Source organism: Nymphalis io, chromosome 26 (assembly GCF_905147045.1).
Source record: "Nymphalis io chromosome 26, ilAglIoxx1.1, whole genome shotgun sequence".
NCBI lineage: Eukaryota > Metazoa > Arthropoda > Insecta > Lepidoptera > Nymphalidae > Nymphalis > Nymphalis io.
In genome coordinates, this window is record NC_065913.1 from 3,701,848 (window position 1) to 3,719,019 (window position 17,172).

A 17,172-nucleotide genomic window follows, 5' to 3' on the forward strand; every position below is an offset into this window, starting at 1 on the left:
TAAATAGAAATAACCGTAATATACTAACTGTTCCTATTTTTTTTTCAAGGCATCAATGATAAATATTACTAAAATTAAAAAATGTGAGTTACATTTTACAAAATTTACAATTATTAATACAGCGGAATTAACAAAGGATACAGCAATAGATTATAATGTTACAAGCACTAGCTTACGTTATACTTTTAAAAATTTTTTTGAATAATAATGTTAACATCATCATCATCATCAACCCTTCGTCGTCCACTGCTGGACATAAGCCTTTCCAATGGCACGTCACTGAGGTCGATCCTCAGCTCTCAATTCCCATCCGCTGCGAATATCGTCACTTGTTAACATATTTCAGTATATTTTTAACGAACAATGCTTTCGGACATGTAACATTCCGAATTGTCAGTGTCAACTGTCAATTTAAATACTGTCATACATCTACACGTCACCCTGTTTGTCGTGGGTTGTCAAATGTTTAAAAGTTGAGGTGTTTTAGAAATATTAAAGCGTTTTTATAATAATTAAAATGGTAAATATATATTTTGTCGTGTTTTATGCATTTACATACATATATAAACAAATAAGTGGTTTGGAATTTTATATCCATCTTAAAATATCTAAAATATAAGCGTTATCTCCGGCTTATAGCGTTTCGCTAAATTAAAGTTTGTCATGTTTTAGGTGCTCATAGCAGCTACGGTCTGTACAAAATCAGGGAAAGGTGAATAAAATTCTTAATTGACCTTAACTTAATTGTTTATTTAATTGATATAGGAACTAACGATCCTTTGATCATTTCAGCCCTTGTTTCACGTCAATTCGTCGAAATGACGAAGGCACGTATCGAAGGACTTTTGGCAGCATTTCCGAAACTAATGACTGGCGGTCGACAACATACATTTGTGGAAACCGAATCAGTCAGGTTTGTTATATATCCATAAAAACGACTTATAAAAACAAAATACTACAACTACTAAATATGATATATAAATCTACATTTGTTTTTGTTTTTTTAATATTATTAATAAAAATGATATTAATATTCTTAATTTATTTTTCTAGATATGTATACCAACCTTTGGACAAGCTCTACATGTTGCTTATAACAACTAAAGCCAGTAACATTTTGGAGGATTTAGAGACCCTGCGACTATTTAGCAGAGTGGTAAGGTTACATTTTGCTCTATTCTACAATGTAAAGCTGAGAAGGTTGAATATTTGACTACATATGTTATATTGGCAACCGTTGTGGCCGATAAGCCGAATATTAGACCTGATAAATGCATGAATTGCTAAAAATGGCAATAATGCAAAAATGTTGATTTTTTTGCACCATTACCTGCAACATATGAACATCTGTTATTAATATTAAAACAAAACCAAATTCAATTCAATTAAAAAAATTGGCCAAATATAGAATACTAACTGAATATTTGTTGCAAAACTACAGATAATAAACGGAAAAGATTATATATAGAGCAATAACACTTAATAGGGTTTAAATATACAACAAAAGTATATGATTAAGATATATATGTATTTATTATTTTTCAAGGTGCCAGAATACTGCGCTCAACTTACAGAGGCAGATGTCTTAAATCAAGCATTCAATCTGCTGTTTGCGTTTGATGAAATTGTAGCTCTTGGATACAGGGAGAGTGTTAATCTAGCTCAGGTGAAATTTTATTACTTTTGTTGTGACTTGTTACATTTCTAGATTTATACTAAAAAATGTAAAGAACAAAATAAAATTTGTTCAAAATATAATCATTAAATTCCTGTATTTTATCTGATACATTTAAATGTCGGGGATTATGTATGTCCCGTCAAAGTACTTATTAGCAAAATATTACTGGATTTTGTATGAGAGACAGATAAAATGAAAAAATTCACAGTATTGTTGAATCTATAGTATTATATAAAGCGAAAGAGTTTGTTTGTTTGAACACACTAATCTCAGCATTTAGAAGCCGCTAAAACTTTATGGTTGAGTTTGGACAATCTAATCTAATTATTGAAAAAGGTTATATTTTTGTGTGCAATTTTATGTGACTACTAGCTAATTCTTCCCGCTTTGCATGGATAGACAAAAACCAAAAATGTATTTTGAATATTATTTGCATAAAATCCATTCTTAATGACCTACAATACTAATGGTCTTTGTTGGGAAAGGAGTAACTGTGACAAATTTCAAGTCAGTAGGCGCATAGTTTAAAAGATCTCGTAATGAGTGGTATTTTGCTTATATATATATAATAAAGATTACATAAAGTTGCAAACAAAAACTCATCATTCATTAGAATGAGTTGTATATTATTATATTTCGATCATATATTTTGTTCATTATATAATTTATGTCTCTTATATTAACATACTTCACTATGTATTTTGAACCTTTTCACGCCGAAGGTTGTGGGTTCGATTCCCACCCAGGACAGACATTTGTGTGCATGAACATGTCTGTTTGTCCTGAGTCTGGGTGTAATTATCTATATAAGTATGTATTTACAAAAGAAATGTAGTATATCAGTTGTCTGGTTTCCATAGCACAAGCTTTGTACAAGCTTAATTTGGGATCAGATGGCAGTGTGTGAAAAATGTCCCGGGATATTATTATTATATTATTATTGTAATTTCTCAAGGTACGATCATTCGTGGAGATGGATTCACATGAGGAGAAGATCTACCAAGCTGTAAGACAGGTATGACTTCTTGGTTGTTTCTTCATATCAGTAAGTTTAATATAACTTTTATATTAATGTTGCCATTTGTATCTTCTAAAAAAATAGTAAAGTTTATAAAATCATATTATTTTATTGCTTAATGTATATTTATTTTAAAAAAGTGCTTATAAGATTATAAATAATATTTGACTGAATACAGATTCATATATATATGCATAAGGAATTATAACACTACGGTACTATGTTTGAAAACCTTAGCACTTCAGACATGATACACGAAACCTAAGGGAAAGCTTGCCTCAATTTAAAGGTGTTGCCAGTTCTAATTAATCATTTCGTCTTGCCGATAGAAAATAGGAATAAGTCAAAAGTACAGACCATAATAAGAATGTAGATGACAGTTCATACTTTAGTACACTGGATTCTTTCCATTTTTATTGTTATCTGTAGCCTATTCCAACTGAAAAAAGAGTAAAGATAAACAAAACTTAGATTTATATACTCTATGCAATTTGCTAATAGCTCTGCTATATTATGCACTACACAGTTCTTGATTAATATATTTTTATATATTAAACAACACTATTCCACCTAATTACTTATATACTTTAATTTTACTTCCGAAGATCGGATAACACTTACTAGTGGTAGAGCTTTGTGCAAGCTCGTCTGGTTAGGTATCACCCACTCATCAGATATTCTACCGTAAAACAGCAGTACTTGGTATTGTTGTGTTCCGGTTTGGAGGGTGAGTGAGCCAGTGTAATTACAGGCACAAAGGACTTAAAATCTTAGTTCCCAAGGTTGGTGGCGCATTGGCTATGTAAGCGATGATTCACATTTCTTACAATGTCAATGTCTATGGGCGTTGGTGACCACTTACCATCAGGTGGCCCATATGCTCGTCCGCCTTCCTATTCTATAAAAAAAATAAAAAATCGCCGATATTCGAAATGCCATTTTTCCGCGGATCCTCAGTGAACATTATAGATTATTCAAGATCTTGACCAATGATATCGCGTCAATTCAATGTAAACGTTGTTTATTTATTTTTCCTCCTTCTGTGGTCGGAATAGGCTATAAAAACATAAGTTATTCGAAATTCAATTTTGTATTATATTTAATATGTCAGTGCTTATGTCAAACAGACACAAGAGCGTGAAGCGGCCAACCGTATGCGGGAACGCGCGAAGGAACTGCAAAGGGAGAGGTTGGAAGCTGCCAAGCGCGGTCAACCACCCCGTTCGTCGTCTGGATTCGGTAAGCGCATTCAACATTTCGAAATCATTTCTAACTTTTGACAGTTCTTTTTTTACCGGTTTTTCATGGCTTGTACAATACAACCTTTTATTTTTTTATTTTTTTTTTTTAACTCTGGAAAAACGCATTACGCATTTCACTTACCCCCAGTAAGTGGGGTTCGCTGTTGTCCAAGGCGCCGAGTGCGCCCCGAACATTGGAATACCCAATAAGAAACCAGCGGTACCCTTTCCGTCTTAACGCGGAGCGCCACGGGATCGCTTTCGCATGCTAACGTGTTGTACAATACTACCTTATTCAAGTGTTTTCCTATTTTTTTTATACTGTGAATTTGAATACATTTATTTATATTTTTATTTTATTGGTGAATGACAAAAAATACATAAAAACATTTTTTTGTCAAAAATAATTTAATTAGTCGTACGAGATTGAACAGCCAAGCTTAAAACCTCATGTTATTGTAGGAAGCGGATTTGGCAGTTCTTCCATGTCATCATCAGGTGCCTCTGAGCCCATCACTGAGAAAATTCCGACCACCCCTGTCCGGGATACGTAAGCATTAATTATACTTAGAATCTTTAAGCTGGTCTGAAATAAGATACAGGCACAGTTTCACTGGTGGTGGAACTTTGTGCAAGTTCGTCTGGGTAGGTACCACCCACTCATCAGATGTTCTACCGCAAAACAGCAGTACTTGGTATTGTTGTGTTCCGGTTTGAAGGGTGAGTCAGCCAGTGAAATTACAGGCACAAGAGACAAAACATCCTAGTCCCAAGGTTGGTGGCGCATTGGTGATGTAAGCGATGGTTAACATTTCTTACAATGCCAATGTCTATGGGCGTTCGTGACCACTTACCATCAGGTGGCCCATATGCTCGTCCGCCTTCCTATTCTATAAAAAAAAAGTTGTATAATATATAATATTGTTATATATAATGTAATGTTAATATACAATATAATGTTATTTATTCTCCGATATAATCTTAATACCAAATTAATTAATTTCTTAGTTCCTCCATTTTTTTTTAAAATCGCTACCATGACAGTTGTCCTCTTCCATAATGACAGTTAATGGCCAGATGTAATTTTATTATAAGTCATATCCGTTATAGGCAGTCAATAAAGTGCTAACAAGGTTATAAGGTCTAGATGAAGTTTATATATAATTTTGTGAATCTGTGTACAGTCGTAGTACAACACGATCGGCTATGAAGCTCGGTTCCCGCGGTACGGACGCGGAGACATTCGTGTCTCGGCTGAGGAGCGAAGGTGATGCCGCAGCATCTGTGACTGTACCAACTAAGATTGATAAGGCGCCCTCGACTACCAATAATAAGGAGTAAGTCTAGAAACAATGAATTAATTAAACTAACAATAAATTATCGGTTTCAAATGCTTTTAAAATATTATATTTTGGAATTAATCACTGTGTGACCGTACCGTCAGCAGCGCCATCGTGATTTCATTATTTGAAAATTAATTTATCGTAGACAAATTAGATGCTTATCTTTGTTTTAATTATTCTTATTGTGTGACTTAAATAGCTAATTACTATAAATCTTATATATTTATTATTATTGGTAATTGTTTATTTATTTCAACTTAGAAATGTTAATTTTCATATCGAATGTATTTAATTTTAAGCATTATCAATGAAAGTTACTATTCTATTTATAATAAAATAATTATAAAATTAATTCAACTATTTTTCTGACACTACACGTTTGCCGTTTAACGCAGTTTGAGCATGTTAGCATTCGAAACATATAATATATATAAATATGACAGCACATATTTAATCAAACCTTTGATAGTTGATATTATATAAATAATAATATATACATCTATTAATATATATATACGAGCCGGTTGGCGTGGTTGGTGGTTGCTTGCCTTTCACCCCGAGGGTTGTGGGTTCGATTCCCACCCAGGATAGATATATGTGTGCATGAACATGTCCGTTTGTTCTGAGTCTGGGTGTAATTATCTATATAAGTATGTGTTTACAAAAAGAAATGTAGTATATCAGATGTCTAGTTTCCATAGTACAATCTCTGTACAAGCTTAATTTGGGATCAGATGGTCGTGTGTGAAAAATGTCCCCGGATATTATTATTATTATATATATGTATACATTATGTACATTAACCGTGTATAATTTTTCTAGCGTTCATCTGCGATTTGAAGAAAGATTGAGTCTAACGGCGGGTCGGGATGGAGACATTCAGAGCTTCGAACTGTCTGGTAATCATTTATTATCTGTAATCTCTTACAAGTTCTATTGGCCAGATGTTCTATTGATAAATATAGTTCTTTGTTTGTTTATATAAAACAAATTTGTTAAAGTATTATTTAAATAATGATATTGTAATACAATCTACTCATAAATACAATTGTAGTGTCTGTACGTAATTTCAAAATAACTGCTTTTTTTTTTACTTAATATAGTTATTTGGAATTTTTAGTAAATAACCCCCAAACAGTCATTATTTCTATTTCTGTTTTAATCTTCAAAACGAATAATTGTATAATGATGAGCAGTATTCACTGACCGAGATGGTCCAGTGGTAAGAACGCGTGAATCTTAATCGATGATCGTGGGTTCGAACCCGGGCAAACACCACTGAATTTTCATGTGCCTTAGCCCAGCAGTGGGACATTCACAGTCTGTTACTATAGGGAGTATTCCAAGGTACCGTGTAGTGTTTATTTAAACGAAAAAGTAAAGTCTAAAAAGGTATGACATCTTAAAATTTCTGTACATATCTATTTCATATTAAGCGCGGGTAAAACCGCGGGCAATATGACCCGCTTGTATATCATTAACCTTTCATTTAAATTTTAACCTTGTTTCAGGTTTATTGACGCTGCGTATAAGTAACGAACAATTCGGTCGGATTCGTGTCCACGTAGACAACAAAGATACGAGACCATTACAGTTGCAGGTATCGTATAATAATAATTATCATTTATTTCAGACCACGGGGATCCAAATAGATCGTTATTTGATTATTTTTTACAATACTGTATTTTACTTTATATGAGAAAAAATCTAAAAATATAATTATTGAGATTGCTTAGCCAAAAAGCTTAGTTAACGTTCATAAAATAACAAAATAAATTTTAAAATTCAATTACAAAGATGAAGAAATTTTTAAAATCATATTTTTTTATATGGTGTCAAAAAATAATATTTAAAATATAAAAAATATTGGCGAAAGAATTTTTACGATATCTGCAAAAGTGAATTTTTTGCAAATTTTTAAAGTTACGAGATCTTAAATTATTTTCTGGAGCGACCGATCGACTCGTGACCTCACATCGTCCAACGCCGCTCGCTCGCCCATACAATTTCGCCTGTATTTTTGTGTTATTCTTGATTTTATTTATATTTCGATTAGTATAAAAAAACTTTTATATATTTATTATACAGTATCATAGCATACTAATTTAACAAATAGAACTCGAAAAAATATTTTTTTCCATATATATTATCAACAAAAAAAAGTAGGTATTTTCGTGACGAGCATTTTAATATGAGTACGTTAGTAATGAAATTTGTCGTATTTTTAAGTTTTTAATTTTAGGATCAAACATTTAATTTTTACGGGCTAGTTATAGGCATTCGTTTAATATAAACATAATTCAGAATGTTCGTAATACGGCCTTGATACGTTGATTGCCGATAGTGCTGTCATAAGGTTTTGTATCGAAGACAAATGCATTTCAACGTTAGACTTAAGTTTATTGCTAATCTTGGAGATTATTTGTTCATAAATATTTATTTATTTTTACTGGTGGTAGGGCTTTGTGCAAGCTCGTCTGGGTAGGTACCACCCACTCATCAGATATTCTACCGCAAAACAGCAATACTTGATATTGTTGTGTTCCGGTTTGAAGGGTGAGTGAATCAGTGTAATTACAGGCACAAGGGACATAAAATCTTAGTTCCCAAGGTTGGTGGCGCATTGGCTATAAGCGATGGTTGACATTTCTTACAATGCCAATGTCTAAGGGCGTTTGGTGACCACTTACCATCAGGTGGCCCATATGTTCGTCCACCTTCCTATTCTATAAAAAAAAAAGAACAACCCCGTATCGCCAAAGTGTAAGCTGAAAAAAACTATAATGACTGTGACCCATTGAAATTGATTTTTACCATATTATGTTTCTTTGAAAGTCAAATACGTAAATATAGTAAATATCATACAAACGAAATCAAATAATTCTTCATTCAAATAGACTATTAAGGGCACGTTTGAATCGCCATGTTACAGTTTAGAATTAAATGTAAAGCTACCACTGGTGATCTTCTAGTTTACCTGACCGGTGGGCTAAAGTAGTTGAGTCCAAGAGGCCACTTCTTGGACTCTACTACAACAAAACTAGCAGTTAGTCTGGACATAGAAATAGCCTTTGATTGGGTATGGCATAAAGCGCTTGTTTCGAAGCTTTCTTTCTATGGGCTTCCCAGGAAATAATGCAACTGGATCACCAGTTTTACCAGACCAGACATCAAGGTCGTTGTCGACGGTGCATACTTTGACTTAAAATTCGTTAATTCTAGTGTTCCACAAAGATGGATGTGATCACCCACTCTTATTCTTCAGCATTTTAATGACATGTGCAAATTAGCATCATTCAATGTTGGCAAACGAGAGCACTGTAGACGCCTTATATACCGGCCGCGCTTATATTTTTCGGGAACACGTCGATCAGTATAAACTCGTGTCTGTAATAACAAGTGTTTTTTAACCAAAGCCTGAGATTGGGGCCAACCAACTTGGTACAACTCAACCCCAATACGACACAAGTTAGCGCGATGACTTCTAAAATTCACTATGACATAACATTATGACACCTTTCGTCATAATATGGGAATCATTTTGAGAATACCGCATCGCTACCAAATCCAGTATCAGGATGATAGGTTCCGTGGTCTATTGGAAGGTAAAGGCAATTTAGCCTTGTGTGCTAAACAAGATAAGTCAGTTCTTCACGTCAGCTCTTCGCCTAAAATTCTACAAGGCGAAAATTCAGCACCTCATGGAGTACTGCTCTCATCTCTGAGCGGGAGAAATGTTATCACTCTGCATCTTTTACGGGGAAGGCTCTGAGGAACTGTTTAGATTAATCCCACGCACTGAATTTCACCACCGGACATGCTGTCTAAATTTTAAATTCATCCATACCACTTCGATGTCTGAAAATCCACTATTACAGCACTATTTTTAAAGCATTTCCTGCCTCGCACAGCCACTCTGCGGAACCATATTACCCGGCGACTTTTCCGAACCGTTATGACATAGAAACCTTCAAGAGAAGCCTAAGCCTAAGCATTCCCTTAAGACCGACAACGCACCTGCAAGCACTTCGGTGATGGTCTTTGGACGGTGGTAATCACTTTCTATCAGGACAGCCTCCTGCATGTTTGCTTGTTTTACTTAAAAAGGTTTCTTCCAGTAAGAGTTTATTTCATTAAAAGTAGGTTCCTCACTTCGCTATGTGACCAATGCCATGGTATTTGCATCCTTCACATTCGAGATTGTTAATTTTATTTACACTCTCATTAGAAACATTTACAATTTACAATAATATGCAGTGGCTTATATCGTAACCATCGCGCCCCGAACTGTGTACGTAAAATTAAAATGTAGAAAACGTATATTATATTCTTTATCGATATTATCATCTATCGAAAGCGGAAAGCTCTATTATCGACATGAAAAATACGGACTTATTGCCGATCACAGTTATGATCAATCTGCATTAACAAAAGATTAAAATAAACAATAATAATAAGCTCACTAATATATTTTGCATGATTTGTGAAGGAATCCGCAATCGACTTTCAGTAGATTATATGTTAGTAGTTGGAAAATACTGCTCTTATTTTAGTATAAAATAATGTATTAATAATCGTTCTAATATTGTTATAAGTAAAAGAACGTATTTGAGGCGTCAAATCACAAAGACGGATAAAATAAATAGGAAATTATCAACGCGAGTATCGCAAAAGAGTCGCCCGCGATAACGAATGGGCGAAGTGACGTCACAGTCAAAACCCGGACGGAACAGAAATTATACGAGAGCGCACAAATTGATTTGCTTATAAAAAAAGTTTACATGATATAATCATAATTTTTTCACACATGTATTATTATAATAATTTAAAGATTATTTAAGTATAAAAAAATATATATTTTTTAAATTTACATCTTCCTAATTAAAGGTGTTCGGTTTCGGCCATGTTATTACGTCATACGGCTGTGTAAACTAAAAAGCTTCAACTGTCAATTGATCAGAATATAGGCTACGTACTTTTATTATTGTCGTAACCAACTTAACATTTGTTAACACAGCACAATGACGTCATGACTACAGAGCAATATGGCGTCGACTGCGTCCAGCGTTTGCGTTAAATTACGCGCGAAATTTGAAAATGTAAAATTTTAATGCCACTTAACGATGTTTTTCCGTGGCTTATTACCATTATAGAATCTAATTGATATACTTTTTAAAAAAAGCGTGTAAAAAATACCCTATTACAAATAGTTTAACCCGGGGTTGAAAAAAATCACTTTAAAAAATTATAAATCAATTAGTTACTAACTTTTGTTGACTTTGTGACATTAGGGAAACTGCATCAAAAAAACTGATTTAAAACGTTATATGTAAAAACGTTCGACTTTGAAACTTCACTCTACGTACAAAGAAGTCATCAAAACGGAATCTTATTTGTAAGCATTTAATATTTGCATATTCCATACAACTACCTGTAAATGTTGTTTGGTTTGATTAGTTAAACAATACTGTGTTTTCTTATTTCGAATCAATTATGAAAGAAAGAGAGAAATCTTTGTTTAATTAACCATTCCCTTATTTAATATAATATATAATGTTTGAATTTCTTTATTTTATACTTTTGTTGTACACCACAAAAAGAAAAATACAAAACATGTATACTGCCTAAATAAACGTACAATTATGGCGACCTTATCGCTACATAGCGATCTCTTCCAGGCAACCAACAACCAAATTTCTTTTATGATTGGATTATCTAGAAGAGAGGTTTTTTAGTCATAAGGGTCTGATTTCGACACGGGTGTGTGTGACACACGAAGGGTGTGATTTCATGTTTGTTTGGTGCACTATTTTATACCGTACACTGTAGATATGTCATATTTAGCGAGGTATATTACAGCTTGTACAAAACTAAAGGCTAATCAAAGATAAAAAAATTGAGTAAGTACTATTGAATTCACGTGATTCATTTGTCTTTTTGTTCATCTCCTGCTCGGTGGTGAAGGAAAATATCATGAGCAAACTGTTAAATGTATATCGACCACACCCCAGTGGAGGGTAATAAGCCGCTAGGCTCCTCGATGGAAGAGGTGTCTGCCAGGATAGCCAACGACTAAAACGATGCTAAACTGTGTCCAGACGCACCCGAACGTGGACAAGGAAGCGTTCCGCGCGGAAGGCGTGATCCGCCTGAAGCAGGCGCAGCGGCCCTTCCCGCTGCACAGCGACGTGGGCGTGCTCAAGTGGCGCCTCGCGCACGCGCACGACGAGCGCGCCGCGCCGCTCTCCGGTAGGTTCACACAGGTTTTACTGGTGGTAGAGCTTTGTGCAAGCTCGTCTGGGTAGGTACCACCCACTCATCAGATATTCTACCGCAAAACAGCAGTACTTGGTATTGTTGTGTTCCGGTTTGAAGGGTGAGTTAGCCAGTGTAATTACAGGCACAAGGGACATAACATCTTAGTTCCCAAGGTACCGGCACACTGGTGATGTAAGCGATGGTTAACATTTCTTACATGCCAATGTCTATGGGCGTTGGTGACCACTTACCATCAGGTGGCCCATATGCTCGTCCGCCTTCTTATTCTATATATATAATATAAAAACACTGGACTGGACGCAAGCGCGGCGCCCGCATTCGACAGCGACTTGCGTTTTTGCAATTAATTCTGAAATGGTGCCTTGTCTGGTACAATAAATTAGAATATTTTATGCTGGATATGCCATATTCTATAATTTCTCTTTGATATTTTGTCTTTAGAGTTAATTTTATTCGATATGTTTTCTATTAAATAAATTGTTTTTGTATATTTTTCATTTATACGGTATTTAATATATTGAATATCATCCCTTATCACAGTGAACTGCTGGCCGTCAGAGAGTGCGAACGGCGGATGTGACGTCAACATTGAATATGAACTGGAACAAGACCATCTAGTGCTCTCCGATGTCAACATCATAATACCGCTGCCGTAAGTTTAATATTATTTAGCTGAACACGTGGGCCTTATCTAAAGGGCAAGATTGAGAATTGCCATTAAATAAACAACAGTGGCGTCGATTCAAGTCAAGTCGAGATGGCCCAGTGGTAAGAACGCGTACATCTTAACCGATGAACGTGAGTTCAAACCCGGGCAAGCACCTCTGAATATTCATGTGCTTAATTTCTGTTTATAATTCATCTCGTGCTTTTCGGTGACGGAAAACATCGTGAGGAAACCTGCATGTGTCTAATTTCATCGAAATTCTGCCACATGTGTATTCCACCAACCCGCACTGGAGCAGCGTGGCGGAATAAGCTCCAAACCTTCTCAAAAAGGGAGAGGAGGCCTTACCCCAGCCGTGGGTCATTTACAGACTGTTACTGTAAACAATAGTGGCAGATACAGGGCCGACGTAAAATAGTTTACTGAAGGTATTTCGAGTATTTGAACAGTGAAACTCCCCATCTAACGGTATTGCTTATCAATCTATTGTTTCTTTTTTTTCACAATGAAAATAAAATACATTTAGGTTAAGAAAGAGCACGGGTGCTTAGTCTTTGGAGATTAAATGAATATATAAATAATAATAACAATAATACTTCATTGTTATCCAATACATACATATTATGAAAAGTAGTCCTGACTCCTGAACTGGTGTTAACCGTGCGTCAGAAGTCAGTTCCTTCCCATACAATCATTAAAAAGTATTACAAGGGTTCTTATTACTAATTATTGTAAGTTAATCCAAACCGTGTGCGCGTGAGTGTGTAAATGCCCTAATTGTTAACGACCGTTTTAGACAGTATCGTTCAACTAATTATATAGAGGAGAATTACTTCATGAGAAAACTCAAAACAGTAGTTTATTGTATATCCGCCTACCTGCAATAAAGTAGCGACGTGGTTTCCAAATGCTTCTAACAGGAGAAGTTACCTTTCAGCAGTAGTGAAGGATTGATCAAAGTACATTACATTAAATTAGATGAGCTCGTATTTTCAAACGGATCGATAAAAAAACTTATGAATATACACAAGTGACGTCATAAACACGTCTTAAAACGTTGACAAATAACTCGTACTAACGGAGTTTGACAAAAAATACTATAACACTTTTTTTTTTGTTTTTTTTTTTTTAGTACTGGCAACCCATCAGTGGTGGTTCACCAATGGGAAGGAAGTTACACACAGAAGGGACGTAGTATCATTTGGAATATTCCAGTGATTAATAGACAACAGAAAACTGGAACTTTGGAATTTACGTGAGTAATTATTTTTATTATAGTTACGCTAATTACAAAAAAAATATATATATTAACAAAGTAGGACTAATGATCGCTGGTTGGTTTTTAATCATTAATGTTTGAGATTGTGTATTATTTTACGATTATTTGACGGGCCGGTTGGCGTGGTTGGTAGATACTTGCATTTTCACGCCGAAGGTTGTGGGTTTGATTCCCACCCAGGACAGACATTTGTGTGCATGAACATGTCTGTTTGCCCTGAGTCTGGGTGTAATTATCTATATAAGTATGTATTTACAAAAGAAAAGTAGTAGATGTAGTATATCAGTTGTCTGGTTTCCATAGCACAAGCTCTGTACAAGCTTAATTTGGGATCAGATGGCCGTGTGTGTAAAATGTCCCAGGATAATATTATTATATTATAAATAACATACCTTATATAACTATATAATAATAATAATGAAAAAAAATGTGAGCGCCAAGGTTGAATACCGAGAATTGATTTGTAAATAACAAATCTTACGCTGACGTCGTTTGACGCTCGAAAGTTACGCTCACTCGTCAGAAGCTCGAAGTATTAGTTAGTACCGTGTTTCGAGCGCTAAGATGTCTACACATCAAAAATGATAAATTAACAATTAAGTTCAAAATATAAATCGGGAAAAGTTAGGTTGACATGCATAAAATAAATAATAATACGAAATGTTTTTAGTAATTGTACAGTCAGTTTATAGTAATTATCGATAAACCATTATTTAGATATTTTGAAGTAGTAATAATAATATTATCCTTGTGTTGCATGTGCAAAACTGCATGTGTCTAATTTCATTGAAATTATGCCACATGTGTATTCTACAACCCGCATTGGAGCAGCGTGGTGGAATAAGCTCCAAACCTCAAAACCCTCAAAAGGGAGAGGAGGCTTTAGCCCAGTAGTGAGACATTAACAGGCTGTTACTGATATACTACATATGCTACTTGTCTTTTGTAAATACATACTTATATAGATAATAACACGCAGACTCGGAACAAACAGAGATGATCATACACACAAATGTCTGCCCTGAGTGGGTATCGAACCCACAACCTTCGTCGTGAAAGGCAAGTATCTACCAACCACGCCAACCGACTCGTCAAAGTCAAGCCGTCGTCAAGTAGAACATAATCATATATCATGATAAAAGTTAAATGTTAGTGTGCTCGTAATAACAAATGTAATAATAATAATGTCCTCCTGACCGATTTCGGCCACGGCGGCCAATCTCAAGAGAGAATAGCCAACTACGCAGGAGATATTATAGTGCACGAGTGTGTGCGCAAACACATGTGCACTCTCTATTCCCTAACTCTCATAATCCGATGGGACGGCAATCCGACACGACCGGAAAGAGTTCAGTCGCAGGACTAACGGCTTTACGTGCTTTCCGAGGCACGGGAGTGTACACACTTCCAACTTCCACACTCCGGGCTGCTACTGAGAATTTTCTGACAGAAAAACCCAATAACTTTTTATTGGCCCGACCTGGGAATTGAACCCAGGACCTCTGGGTCTGCGGCCTTATATCAAGCCACTAGACCAACGAGGCAGTCATAGCAAATGTATGATTATAAACTACAAAATGTATTAGGAGAGAATGAATTATATAATTTTACCGTGTCATTTTATATATATATATACATGTGGCAGAACTTCAGTGAAATAACTAATAATATTATATATTCCACCAACCCGCATTGGAGCAGCGTGGTGGAATAAGCCATACCTTCTCCTCAAAAAGGGAGGGGAGGCCTTAGCCCAGCAGTGGGACATTCAAAGGCTGTTACTAAAAAAAGAATCGAGTTATTTAATTTTTTTTGCAATATAACTTATCTAAACCTGACGGGTACTAAATAATGCCCGTTTAAATCGAGAACGCCGTCGTCGACCGTTAGAAAATAATGTCATAGGCATTCCTACTAATACGGTTGACAAAAAAAAAAAAAACATAATTGTATATTTTTTTATTGTAACCATTTTGTAATTGTATAAAATGTATTTAAATTATTTTGTGTTATATTTTAAGTTTTTAAGTTCAATTACGTAGTTTATTGTAACTCTGAACACACGAACGCTACACTTTACTGTAATAGTAAATAAACTAAATTATTAAAGCTCGTCTAGGTAGGTACCACCCACTCATCAGATATTCTAGCGCAAAACAGTAGTACTTTGTATTATTGTGTTCCGGTTTGAGTAAATGAGCCAGTGTAATTACAGGTACAAGAGACATAATATCTTAGTTCCGAAGGCTTGTGACGCATTGCCGATGTGGGGGATTGTTTATATATCTTACAATGTCTATGTCTATGGGTTTTGGTGACCACTTACTATCAGGTGGCCCATATGCTCGTCCGCCTATACCATAAAAAAACTAATGGGCTACTTGAAAAGTTCTGTTCAGTGGAACATCAATTACCACTACAGAAAAGTGGGATTTCACATACATCGGTGTCCCATTGTATTTTTTTTTTTAATTTGTGGTAATATAATTTTTTTTCAGCCGATTAGAATATAATGTTAATAAGCCGAGATGGCCCTGTGGTAAGAACGCGTGAATCTTAACCGATGATCGTGGGTTCAAACCCGGGCAAGCACCACTGAATTTTCATGTGCTTAATTTGTGATTATAATTCATCTCGTGCTTTACGGTGAAGGAAAACATCGTGAGGAAACCTGCATGTGTCTAATTTCACTGAAATTCTGCCACATGTGAATTCTACCAACCCGCATTGGAGCAGCGTGGTGGAATAAGCTCCAAACCTTCTCCTCAAAAAGAGGAGAGGAGGCCTTTAGCCCAGCAGTGGGATATTCACAGGCTGTTACGGCAATTTTTTTTCAGCGTAACTCCGGCCATCCCTAACGATTTCTTCCCTCTTAACGTATCATGGACGTCAGATACATCCTTGGCCTTGCTCGCTGCCACGAAAGTAACCCAAGCGGAGGATGGCTCAGCCGTTGATTATTCGCAAGAAATAAGTTTCCATGCAGATAAATATGAAATCGTTTGAATTTCACATTCAATTATATGTATAATTAATTATTTCAATAATTATAGTTTTATTTTTTCAAATAGCAACTTTATTTAAGGCCTTCGACAAATTTTGGTTACTCTTGTTAATTTTTTAATACAAATATAGGCCAGATATACATACATATAAAGCACGTTCTAAGGTTGCGTTTACATTATTGTATATTTATCTTGAGCATAAGGTCATAATAAATCTGATAATGGTGTAAGAGCCGTAATCGTCGAAAACTATAACAATTAACATAGGTAAAGTATTTTATAATATAATGATTAAAATAAATTATACTATGGCAACATTTTGTTTCAATTACTTTTCAAATACATACATAATAGTTTAGTTTATACAAAGTTAATACTACACTGGAGCTACAACGTGCAAAATGCGACTTGTTATATAGAACTAACATTACATAAAAGCAGTATGCCGCGGTCTATGTTATGCCGAGACAACATTTTGCTATAGATTTGAATTAATGAAATCTAAATATTTGTTTAATTTTAGCAAAATCGCAAATGAATTTTATTACTACCATTCTTCATGCCGCATTGTCGCATCTTGTTGCACCAGCGTGAACGAGGCTTAAGTATTCTGTAAAGTGGCAATAAAAAATATAAAGAAAATCGTGTTTTATTGTATAAAA

The 17,172-nt window shown here is 35.0% G+C and overlaps 1 protein-coding gene across 1 annotated transcript; it reads left to right on the plus strand.

The window, feature by feature from the left end:
• The first annotated feature begins 435 nt into the window (after window positions 1–435).
• Window positions 436–17,154, plus strand: LOC126778484 (coatomer subunit delta). The gene is made up of 15 exons (XM_050502077.1): window positions 436–520; window positions 673–712; window positions 793–913; window positions 1,054–1,156; window positions 1,547–1,666; window positions 2,634–2,693; window positions 3,824–3,935; window positions 4,400–4,487; window positions 5,122–5,274; window positions 6,103–6,179; window positions 6,792–6,880; window positions 11,379–11,529; window positions 12,100–12,211; window positions 13,359–13,481; window positions 16,343–17,154. The coding sequence occupies exons 1-15, from the start codon at window positions 518–520 to the stop codon at window positions 16,509–16,511; spliced, it is 1,521 nt and encodes a 506-aa protein (XP_050358034.1). The 5' UTR covers window positions 436–517; the 3' UTR covers window positions 16,512–17,154.
• Window positions 17,155–17,172: the final 18 nt, after the last annotated feature.

Coding starts and splice junctions, on each gene's coding strand:
- LOC126778484 (XM_050502077.1), top strand. Junction 914..1,053: donor GTGGAAACCGAATCAGTCAG/GTTTGTTATATA, acceptor TTATTTTTCTAG/ATATGTATACCAACCTTTGG. Junction 11,530..12,099: donor GCGCGCCGCGCCGCTCTCCG/GTAGGTTCACAC, acceptor CCCTTATCACAG/TGAACTGCTGGCCGTCAGAG.